This window comes from Procambarus clarkii, chromosome 11, assembly GCF_040958095.1.
Source record: "Procambarus clarkii isolate CNS0578487 chromosome 11, FALCON_Pclarkii_2.0, whole genome shotgun sequence".
Lineage (NCBI taxonomy): Eukaryota > Metazoa > Arthropoda > Malacostraca > Decapoda > Cambaridae > Procambarus > Procambarus clarkii.
In genome coordinates this window covers 42,795,915-42,808,442 of record NC_091160.1, presented here as the reverse complement: position 1 = coordinate 42,808,442, position 12,528 = coordinate 42,795,915, and the positions used below count along the sequence as shown (strand labels likewise).

Below are 12,528 nucleotides of genomic sequence, written 5' to 3'. Positions count from 1 at the left end.
GTGAGTACTACGGGCTCACCATAGCCCATGCTGCTTGGAACTTTTTGTTCCCAGTAGCTGAATCTAAAACAAAGAACAAAACTCTTAAAGTTAGTTATTCGAGACAAAAGATTACTGAACTCTCTCTCTTTGTAGTCTTTTAAGACCTGCAAGTATTGGATCGGGGCCAATTGGCTTATTTTTATTTTTGTCATAGACCTCGGCTTTTTGTAACTAATATATTGCATAATTATTTCATTTTAGTTTTAAAATCTACTCTTGGATTTATCAAATTATTTTTTCCCTAGCGAATTCTGATGTAAAAGTTATTCAAAAATGTTTATTTCTTCCCGAAACATGGCAATTAGAAGTCCAGGGGCCAGATTCACGAAGCAGTTACGCAAGCACTTACGAACCTGTCCATCTTTTCTCAATCTTTGGCGGCTTTGTTTACAATTATTAAACAGTTAATGAACTCCGAAGCACCAGGAGGCTGTTTATAACAATAACAACAGTTGATTGGCAAGTTTTCATGCTTGTAAACTGTTTAATAAATGTAACCAAAGCCGTCAAAGATTGAGGAAAGATGTACACGTTCGTAAGTGCTTGCGTAACTGCTTCATGAATCTGGGTCCAGTCTTTTCCCAAGCTTTAGACGTAAAATTTAAAATCTTTTGGCTTACCTAACTACCACAATATTTCTTTAAGAGTCATATTTATCATTTCTAGTAAATCTGTATAACAAACTTCTAAGATAAGACGGGGTTTTACATATTTTTATCTTCGGTGATGGTAACTTGGAGATGTAATAGTCAAGATGTACCAGTTAATTGTTCATTGTCAAATTTAAATTGTTGTTGTTATAGACTCAGCTACTCGGAACAAGTTCCAAGTAGCACGGGCTATGGTGAGCCCGTAGTGGACTTACCTGGCACAGGAGCGGGGCAAGAAACACGGGCTATGGTGAGCCTCTCGTCAACAAATTTAAACCAATCTTGGGGTATTATACACGGTTATGAGAGGTATAATATCTTTGTAGAGTGTTGCAGGTACAGCATCAAACCCGTTATGTTTGATACTGTCCTCACTTTCCCTCGTCAGGTTCCTTGGGAGCAAGTTCTTGTTGCACCGGAGAAACGGCTTGACATTTGTCCATGACGGCTGGTGAGGCTTGCCGTTAATTCGTCTTGTCAGGGACAGGAAGCCTGACACTTTAGACTTGTATTGAGGTGCCCCCTAAGGTCGAACTACTGATCTCTAGGATGCAACCCATAACAGCTGCCCAACTCTCTGGTATCTATTTACTGCTAGGTGAACAGAGGCATTAGGTGATAAGAAACGTGCCCAACAGGTTATGTCCTGCCCGGAAATTGAACCTAGGATCCCCAGTGGTTATTACCTAAGTGTAGTTACAGGATGAGGGCTGCCCTAGTGGTGTCCCGTCTTCCCAGTACTCTGCCATATAGCGCTTTGAAACATGACTGTTGGTTGATTGATGAAGATTAAGCCACCCAAGAGGTGGCACGGGCATGAATAGCCCGTAAGTGGTGGCCCTTTTGAGCCATTACCAGTATCAAGAGCTGATACTAGAGATCTGTGGAGACGCGACTGCACCCTGCGTGACGGGAGATGTCTCCCGTGTGCGTGATGGGAGATGTCTCCCGTGCTTGACAGTTTTTGCCTCCACCTAAATGAATGTTGGGGCTCGCTAAACCCATTATGTGCCTCTGTAACCTTCTCCACTACCGCCCACAGCATGGGTATAGGGTCCATAATTAATAAACTCGACTACATGTTCCAACTGTCTACCATTGTGTGTCGAGAACGAAGCAAAGTAAGAGACTAAGAGACCCTATTAAAGCCTAGCCTCGTGCCTACTACTCCCACAACCCATCTAAAATTATAGTATTTGTAGCATCTTCTGACGTACAAAATCCAACTGTTTTACCAAACAATGTTCACCTTGAGTACAATTTTGTAGAGAGCACAGATAAAGCTTGAGCTTAAACATTTATAGGCCTAGTGTAACGCGCACGCAAGCATTTTATTAGGCCTAAGATAGCTTATATTAGGCCTTGTGTAGTGATCGGGAGGATAACCCCTTCATGCAAACTACACCTACATAAAGAAGATATTGGATTGGCATAGGCATAGCCTTGGATTGCTGGCACAGATTACGTTACTCTCCAGTTCCTTCCCCATTTGTTATGTTATTTGGACTAATAATAAAAGATACTTTGGGTTAAACAGTCCATATGCAGACGAGGAGTCACAATAACGTGGCTGAAGTATGTTGACCAGACCACACACTAGAAGGTGAAGGGACGACGACGTTTCGGTCCGTCCTGGATCATTCTCAAGCCCATTGTGAAGAGGGAAGGTGATGAAGGCAATAAATAGTCCATTTTTGCACGCTTGGCCAAAAGTTTCAGACTGTACTGTTAACTAAATGTAGTCAACCACCTTGGCTCACAATCCATGGACCCGGCTTCACTCCCCGAACAGGACAGAAAGTTATGGCACGTTTCTTTCACCTGATGCAGCTGTTCACCCAACAGTTAAAGAGGTACATTTGCCATTAAATTGGAGGCAATTGGTATGGGTTGCATTCTGGAGGTCAGTAAGACTCAAGTACAGACTTCCTCTCCCGACAGCTAGAATTATTCGCAGAATTCGAACGAAAATATATTTTTGTCGACATCAGAGGCCAGGTAACAGATGAGTCGCGCTCCGTCCAACTCACTCTGCAGTGTTGACTATCTGGGAAGGATATTTTAAGAGATAAAAACAAGAAGGGTTAGAAAAAATGTTTAACATAAATTCCCAGAAGAGGCTACATGCCTCAGACACCACAATACACATTCTTTAGGCCAAATTTGCTACAATAAGCTGCCAGTAATCGTCCAACCACTTGGGGTGGACGGTAGAGCGATGGTCTCGCATCATGCAGGTCAGCGTTCAATCCCCGACCGTCCATACAAGTGGTTGGACACCATTCCTTCCCTCTGTCCCATCCCAAATCCATATCCTGATCCCTTAAAAGTGATATATATAGTCGTAATGGCTTAGCACATTCTCCTCATAATTGCATTGCCAGTAAAATGGACTTGCCGCGTATGTAAAATAGACCATTGGCGGTCTCTCTTGTACAGGAATCGGAAAATACGGCCATCTTTCCCGTGTTGTGGGTGGGAGGTGTCCGAGCAGGTTGTTATATTGTGGGAGGAGTCCGAGCAGGTTGTTATATTGTGGGAGGTGTCCGAGCAGGTTGTTATATTGTGGGAGGAGTCCGAGCAGGTTGTTATATTGTGGGAGGTGTCCGAGCAGGTTGTTATATTGTGGGAGGTGTCCGAGCAGGTTGTTATATTGTGGGAGGAGTCCGAGCAGGTTGTTATATTGTGGGAGGTGTCCGAGCAGGTTGTTATATTGTGGGAGGAGTCCGAGCAGGTTGTTATATTGTGGGAGGAGTCCGAGCAGGTTGTTATATTGTGGGAGGTGTCCGAGCAGGTTCTTATATTGTGGGAGGTGTCCGAGCAGGTTGTTATATTGTGGGAGGTGTCCGAGCAGGTTCTTATATTGTGGGAGGTGTCCGAGCAGGTTCTTATATTGTGGGAGGAGTCCGAGCAGGTTGTTATATTGTGGGAGGTGTCCGAGCAGGTTCTTATATTGTGGGAGGTGTCCGAGCAGGTTCTTATATTGTGGGAGGAGTCCGAGCAGGTTGTTATATTGTGGGAGGTGTCCGAGCAGGTTGTTATATTGTGGGAGGAGTCCGAGCAGGTTCTTATATTGTGGGAGGTGTCCGAGCAGGTTGTTATATTGTGGGAGGAGTCCGAGCAGGTTGTTATATTGTGGGAGGTGTCCGAGCAGGTTGTTATATTGTGGGAGGAGTCCGAGCAGGTTGTTATATTGTGGGAGGTGTCCGAGCAGGTTCTTATATTGTGGGAGGTGTCCGAGCAGGTTGTTATATTGTGGGAGGAGTCCGAGCAGGTTGTTATATTGTGGGAGGTGTCCGAGCAGGTTCTTATATTGTGGGAGGTGTCCGAGCAGGTTGTTATATTGTGGGAGGAGTCCGAGCAGGTTGTTATATTGTGGGAGGTGTCCGAGCAGGTTCTTATATTGTGGGAGGTGTCCGAGCAGGTTGTTATATTGTGGGAGGTGTCCGAGCAGGTTCTTATATTGTGGGAGGTGTCCGAGCAGGTTCTTATATTGTGGGAGGAGTCCGAGCAGGTTGTTATATTGTGGGAGGTGTCCGAGCAGGTTCTTATATTGTGGGAGGTGTCCGAGCAGGTTCTTATATTGTGGGAGGGGTCCGAGCAGGTTCTTATATTGTGGGAGGTGTCCGAGCAGGTTCTTATATTGTGGGAGGGGTCCGAGCAGGTTCTTATATTGTGGGAGGGGTCCGAGCAGGTTCTTATATTGTGGGAGGAGTCCGAGCAGGTTGTTATATTGTGGGAGGTGTCCGAGCAGGTTCTTATATTGTGGGAGGGGTCCGAGCAGGTTCTTATATTGTGGGAGGGGTCCGAGCAGGTTCTTATATTGTGGGAGGGGTCCGAGCAGGTTCTTATATTGTGGGAGGTGTCCGAGCAGGTTCTTATATTGTGGGAGGGGTCCGAGCAGGTTGTTATATTGTGGGAGGTGTCCGAGCAGGTTCTTATATTGTGGGAGGGGTCCGAGCAGGTTCTTATATTGTGGGAGGTGTCCGAGCAGGTTCTTATATTGTGGGAGGGGTCCGAGCAGGTTCTTATATTGTGGGAGGTGTCCGAGCAGGTTCTTATATTGTGGGAGGGGTCCGAGCAGGTTCTTATATTGTGGGAGGGGTCCGAGCAGGTTCTTATATTGTGGGAGGTGTCCGAGCAGGTTCTTATATTGTGGGAGGGGTCCGAGCAGGTTCTTATATTGTGGGAGGGGTCCGAGCAGGTTGTTATATTGTGGGAGGGGTCCGAGCAGGTTGTTATATTGTGGGAGGGGTCCGAGCAGGTTGTTATATTGTGGGAGGTGTCCGAGCAGGTTCTTATATTGTGGGAGGTGTCCGAGCAGGTTCTTATATTGTGGGAGGAGTCCGAGCAGGTTCTTATATTGTGGGAGGGGTCCGAGCAGGTTCTTATATTGTGGGAGGAGTCCTAGCAGGTTCTGTGTGTCAGGGGAAGAGGGTAGGAGGGGGGGGGACTGCAAGCTCCACATGCTTGCAGTTATCGGTCAGTGCTTTAAAGTAAACAAACCCGTTTAAACTCTACTTGTTACTGCTCTTATTGCGACAAGTGCATGTACCTGTAGACTAATTATGGTCTACTCATTTTGGTGCTCATATCATGGTAATTGTAAACACTAGCGAAGCTTTTCCTTTGAAAGTGTAATAGTATGAAGGATCATAGGATGGTAGCCTGGTTGCATGTATCTGTGGACATGTTCATTGTGTGGAGAGAGAAGGCTAGGCCACACCCTGCCAGCCACACCCACCGTGGTTGTGAGAGGATGGTGGTAGGGTCGTGAGTGTGGTCCATGGACGACTACCTGTGCGGTGTCTGAAGGTGCTCATGGCCGCCACTGTGAGCTGGATATCGCCCAGGGGTCGTACTCACACCACCCACAAGGTGTTGTTTAAGATTCAGCTACTGAGAACAAAGCGTTCCAAGTAGCCCGGGCTATGGTGAGCCCGTAGTGGACTTGCCCCGCTCCTGTGCCAGGTAAGTAGCACGGGCTATGGTGAGCCCGTAGTGGACTTACCTGGCACAGGAGCGGGGTAAGTAGCACGGGCTATGGTGAGCCCGTAGTGGGCTTACCTGGCATAGGAGCGGGGCAAGTAGCACGGGCTATGGTGAGCCCGTAGTGGGCTTACCTGGCATAGGAGCGGGGCAAGTAGCACGGGCTATGGTGAGCCCGTAGTGGGCTTACCTGGCACAGGAGCGGGGCAAGTAGCACGGGCTATGGTGAGCCCGTAGTGGGCTTACCTGGCACAGGAGCGGGGCAAGTAGCACGGGCTATGGTGAGCCCGTAGTGGGCTTACCTGGCACAGGAGCGGGGCAAGTAGCACGGGCTATGGTGAGCCCGTAGTGGGCTTACCTGGCATAGGAGCGGGGCTGTAACTAGCCACTCACAAGAGTAGCCTATTGTATATATCGAACACTACCTGTATTTTTCCCCCACCGTTTTGTCTTGTACACTTGTTCTTTCTCTTAGTATCTTTCATTGTCTTTGTGAACTAAATCATCCCTTAATAACTTAGTTTCTAGTCAAGATGTATCACTCTTGCTCCTATGAAGTCATGACCACGTAAATATAGTAAAGATGAAAATTTAAATTCACGCGAGAAATAAAAACATTAAAATAATCAAATCCACAGAAGCCGTGATGAGGGTTCGAACCTATGTACTTTGTGTTCTCAGATGCACGCTCTAGTCGACTGTACCAAGACATGGTCAAAAGAATTGCAACCTGGGGTACTACAGCACCCACTAGGATACCCGAGGCTTACCCTGGTTCAGCTTCAGGACATCACACAATCCCCCCCCCCTATGTACTTTTGCAATGTCGTCAGTACTTCTACCTCTGATGCCCCTCTTTCAGTACACTGGAATATCACATTATCGTGATATCAATGAACAAATCCACATCATCCACATCGCAAAGGTTCGAACCCTCATCACGGCTCTTGAGGATTTGTTCATTGATGTATCACAATAATGGGAGTTCTTTATTAAAATGATCTTGACTATTACCATAATTGGTTATAATTGTAGCTGCCCAGTGAAGCTTGTACCAGCAGCTTGTACAAGTATTACCAACGATTTCCAGGGAAACTGGACCCTGACATGACAAGTTCGTGACCTGGTTGTGACACGTCTTGACCTGAGATAGCGAGTGACCTGATTGTGATGTGACCTTAAGACAGTGTGGGTGAATTTTACAAAAGTTGCGACACTCGTTCAGGCCCTCTACTGTGGACCTGGTGCCTAGTGCCTGCCTCAAAGGTCAACACTCTCACACCCGCTCTCAGGGCCTGGCCGGGGGGGACGTCCCCTGTACTACCCCTGTACTACCGGCTCCCGGTAGTACAGTCGGGCTCGTTCTCGACTCGCATTTGGAAATTCCTGGTTCGAATCTCCCGCGGGACAAATGGTTGGGCACATTTTCTGTCATCTAATGTTTCTGTTCACCTAGCAGTAAGTAGGTACTCGGTCAGCATGTTGTAGGGTTGCATCCTTGCCGGGGTCAGTAATTGTCAACCCATGTCTGTTTTTTTTAAACAACGCTGTTTGTCGACCTAATTGTATTTGTGCTGCTTTTTCAGCCATGTTCCCCCCTTTTTTATTTTTATTTGTTCCCAACACATTTTATTCTTTATACTCAAGTAGTATTAAGTTTTAGTCATTAATGTTTTTCCTGCCCGAAACGCTTTGCGTAATAGTGGCTTTAGGCATTGTATGTACTAGCTCTATCTGTAAATCGATCAATTTTTGTAAAATCTCTTGTATGTATGTACCTTACCTGAATAAACATTTATTTATTTATTTATAATTCAACCTTAGATGGGGGGGGGGGGAGGACCTCTAAATAAGCCTAACGTGTATGCACACTGGCGGCTGCCTGTCCCCCGACACAAAAATAATATTTTTCCCTGCTTGACGCCATTTGATAATTACATACTAGGGACGGGAGGTTGTTGGGGCGACAGGACGCCTTAACTTCACGACACACGTATCTTCACTACGGGCTCACCATAGCCCGTGCTACTTGAAACTTTTTGTTCCAAGTAGCAAATCTTAAACAGCAACAACAACGTATCTTGATCACTCACACCCTGCAAAAGTTTGGCCAGGCAAGTCCCAAGTCTCTGCACGGCCTCCATTCTCGGACAAATATGTTACCTACTAAATATCTGTATATCTGTATATATGTGTATATTTCTCACATGGTAATGAGTGTTGTGGGTCTCAGGTGCGACTCTGCGATGAATGTGAGCGCGGGCAGCTCGTGGGCGACGCTGGTGCTGGCTGTGTGTGTCCTGTGTGGCGAGGCCAAGGACGGCTCCTCCAGGACCCGCGACGTCCAAGACAACGACCTCGACTCCTCCGACGAGTACCTCAAGGTCGGCAGGTCGCTCAACCTCCTCCCCAGATACGGCTTCCTCACGCTTTCCATAAAGGTTAGAGCACTCTGGCTATGTGTAGTCGCCTAGTTGTGCTTGCGGGAGTTGAGCTTTAGCGCTTTGGTCCCGCCTCTCAACTGGTGTATAGGTTCCTGAGCCTACTGGGCTCAATCATTTCTACTGTGTATGGAGTCAGCCTCCACCACATTACTTCTTAATGCATTCCATTTGTCAACCACTCTGACACTAAAAAATTCTTTCTAATATCTCTGTGGCTCATTTGGGCACTCAGTTTCCACCTGTGTCCCCTAGTGCATGTGCCTCTTGTATTAAATAGCCCGTCTTTATCTACCCTATTAATTCCTTTGAGAATCTTCTATGTGTGTGTGTGTGTGTGTGTGTGTGTGTGTGTGTGTGTGTGTGTGTGTGTGTGTGTGTGTGTGTGTGTGTGTGCGCGCGCCTCCTAAATTTGTCTGTCAAGTGTACAAATATGTGAAACGGATCGACAAGATATAAATAGGGCGCAGAAAATACAAATGAAAGTTGGAATACAAAATAATTTATTATGGCTGAATATATTAATAAAATAAATGTGAACATACTGGTTCTGAAATAGATGCAGGTACCAATCCTACGGGACAAGTTACCAATTGACATCATTTATACAAACTTGCTAGAAAGTTTCAGGCATTCATTAGCTCGATAGCCAATGATTGGGAATATTATGTCACTAGGGGTCACTTTGCATTGACCTTGTCTTTTATAGACGTCTTAATTCTTATATACTACTAGTTCATTCGTGTTTTTCAATCTATAGTCCTGTTATGTCAAATAGTCACTTTACCTGAGTATTCTGTACTTGGTTGTCACATCTACCTTCCAGTGATGTGATATGTTAGCTAATCACAGGCATTATTCCTTGAGGGGGGTTATATTAGGTAGTCACAAGTTATATTAATTGGGGGATACTAAACAGCTACACAGCTAGTTTTGACAAAAAATATTCCATGTGGATGATGATCGCAGCCACTAACACCAGTGATAGGTGATATTCTAAGACTAGAACACTAAAAGTAGTTGTATAATAAATAAAATCGTCTTTATTATGCTATGGTTTCATCAGCCTACCGTCTTGGAGCTCTTCCTCATTCGTAATATATTTGTCAGGTGTTCCCACACCGGTCAGACAACAGCTGGCTCTTCCGGGAGAAGACAGCAGAAGTATTTCAGAAGAACTCGTACTGGGCCACCCAGACTCACCAGGCTCCTGCAGAGACTGACCACCGCGGCTACGACCAGCACTTCCTCATCGACTTCTGCGATGATGCCAGAGATCTCCTCACTGCTTACTTTGATAACTTCTACGTCGAAGGCGTTCCGGAGCCCCACAGAGTCTTCACCAGCTCTATTTCTGCCAAGACTAATGCACAGCACTTGGGTATCAACCCGACTTTCCTGTCTTCAGAGTATTCTTTCGTGCTGGTGCGTCTCTTCCGCAAGACCAGACGGGCAACCCTAGACGGTGAGACGGCTCATGCCTATACAATTAACATTAATATGTTTTAAAAATGAAGGTAACAGTCCATGTCTGTGTTGGTACTTACCAGACAGCTCCATCCATCCTTGCCAGCAAGACCTGGTGCCATCACCTCCCGTTAATATAATTGGTTATAATGACCAGTACACGGCTTGCTTTTTTTTGTTCCCTTTCACTTGTTCACTTCACCGTTACTCTTCTCTTGTTGACATCCTTACTATCTTCTTCCCCCCCCCCCTCCTCTTCCACCTGTACTCCGTAACCCTCTCCCATCCCAACCTTCATCTGTTCCCTATACCTGCTTGATGTAGTTCTGAGAGTTCTACTCCCCAAGCCCGGCCCGAGGCCAGGCTTGACAGACAGGTTGTAACTTTTCCCCCTCCATAATATGTTAACCCTAACCCTTTACCACATCCCCCACCTTAACTTTTTACCGCACCCTCATCTCGACCTGTTAACCCTTAACCTCTACCATACCCTCCTCGCTTCAACATGTTCCCTTTTAACCCTCTTTTTAACCTTCCCCCTAACTTGCACCACAGTACAAATACTTAATTTGTACAGTGGTGAAAGTACCGATGATGCCATTATTAGTCTGCTTGATTTTAATCTACACATACCTTGACAAAAATGAGTTCTCAATTTGCCTCTTCATTGACCTGAGAAAGGCCTTTGATACTGTTAACCATAACTACCTCTTACTTAAACTTCACCATTATGGAATCCGAGGCCTTGCTCAGAACTAGATTCGTTCCAATCTCAGTGACAGACACAAATGTGTAGCCATCAATAACATAACCTCCCCACTCAACTATTAACATTAGGAGTGCCACAGGGCATTATCTTAGGACCTCTCCTATTTCTTGTATACATCAATGATTTGCCAAATGTTTCTAACATTCTTAAACTTATACTATTTGCTGACGATACTACCTTCATCTATTCTGACCCCAAATAAAATAATCACACTAAATAATATTGTAAATAATGAATAAAAAAAAAAAAAGTCCACTCATGGATATCAACCAACAAAGTTCTTGGCCTATACTTAGACAAGAGACTGAACTTCAGCACCCACATACAACACAACCAAAAAGTCTCAAAAATGGTCGGTATACTTTCTAAATTAGAATCAGATAGTATGTTCTCCACTGCTTTCCTGTTATTATACTACGTGCTAATCTATCCCTATCTAAATCTATCTAATCTATAGGGAGCCGGTCGGCCGAGCGGACAGCACGCTGGACTTGTGATCCTGTGGTCCTGGGTTCGATCCCAGGCGCCGGCGAGAAACAATGGGCAGAGTTTCTTTCACCCTATGCCCCTGTTACCTAGCAGTAAAATAGGTACCTGGGTGTTAGTCAGCTGTCACGGGCTGCTTCCTAGGGGTGGAGGCCTGGTCGAGGACCGGGCCGCGGGGACACTAAAGCCCCGAAATCATCTCAAGATAACCTCAAGATAAGATCCCTATCCTACATACTGTATGGTATCTGTGCATGGGGTTCAACCACTGCAAATTATCTCAAGTTCATCATCAATCTGTTATCAGAACTATAACAAATTCTTTTCTTGTCTTAACTTGTCTTCAGACAACACAGTCCCTCTATTTAACTCCCTTAACATGCTCACTCCACACATTCTCGTATGCTATTTACATGTACAAAACCTTGTTCCTAAAATGCTAATCCTGATCTGAAACGTTTCCCCGATAGGTGTAATAGAACCCATGAGCACCACACCAGAAATAAATATCCGATATCCCAAGAGTTAAACTAAATCTGTGCAAATGCTCCATACAAATAAAGGGACCCATTCTATGGAACACTCTCCATAATGAATTAAAAAAATTGTTCAACATATGCCTTATTCAAAAGCAAAACCAAAAAGTACCTAATTTCATCCTCAGTTTGAAGCACAAGGTAGGAAACTATCTTGCTACCCACTTCCCAATATTAGTACTTTAGACATGTATCATCACCAGTGTAATCACCTCTGTCAACTTATATTGTAGTTATATGTTGATATAAAAATTTACTACAATGTACCTTTTCATCTTACCTGATATGTTAGATTAAGGACCTGTCAGAAATGCTGTGTTGGTGACTTTGCAAGAATGTAAAAATACCAATCTTATGTAATCTCACAAACCCATTGTACCTTGTAAATAAAAATTATTATTATTATTGAAGACTAAAAAATGTCACAATTTTATTATATTGTTTTATGGTATTAAGTGCCTCCATACACAGTAATATTTACTCATAACCCTGACAATAGGTCAACTCACACTTACGAGCCACTTCAAGAGTTCCGTGGGTGACATTAGGATAGGATCATCGGAGTCGGTAAATCAGTTCCTGGACCACTATGGCACTCACGTTATTACAGAATACGAAGTGGGTGATGTTATGTATCAAGTTTACGTCTTTGGAGAGAGAACGTATACAGAACTGAAGAACAATTTTGCCATGAGTCAAACGTAAGTAGATTTCATAATCCTGAGTAAATATAACTGTTATTGTTAATCTTTAGCTTTATTCTGCCTGTTAGGCCTCAGTTGGATTATGTAGTTAAATTTTGATCACCGTACTATAGGATGGACGTTAGTTCACTTCACTGTTTACATAAAAGTATGACGGTTAATTGCAGTACTGTAATTAGTAACATCTTATGAAGTTTAAGAAAGCTTTATTTAAATTGTCCAAGAGAGTCAGATTAAGGGGGGTGACATGTTGACCGAACCACACCTAGGCAATAAAACGACGACAACGTTTCAGTCCGTCCTGGACCACAATCAAGTCGATTGTGATGAGACATGGGAGACATGGGCATAAGTAAGGCAAGAGAGAGGTGAGGAGGAGAAAACCTTAGAGGAGGGTAAGAGCATGGCACAAGGTACGGAAGGGATAGGTAAAATAAAGTGTGT

General features: G+C 44.7%; 1 protein-coding gene across 7 annotated transcripts in view; it reads left to right on the top strand.

Moving 5' to 3' along the window:
* tsl (membrane-attack complex domain containing protein torso-like) overlaps positions 1–12,528 on the top strand; it is a 40,343-nt gene that overhangs the window by 24,731 nt on the left and 3,084 nt on the right. For all 7 annotated transcript variants that reach the window (XM_045742883.2, XM_069322719.1, XM_069322716.1 and 4 more), the window contains 3 exons: positions 7,915–8,122; positions 9,233–9,587; positions 11,880–12,081. In XM_045742883.2, the coding sequence (XP_045598839.1) occupies positions 7,928–8,122; positions 9,233–9,587; positions 11,880–12,081 (752 nt within the window). In that variant the 5' untranslated portion in view covers positions 7,915–7,927. The remainder of the gene's footprint in view (positions 1–7,914; positions 8,123–9,232; positions 9,588–11,879; positions 12,082–12,528) is intronic.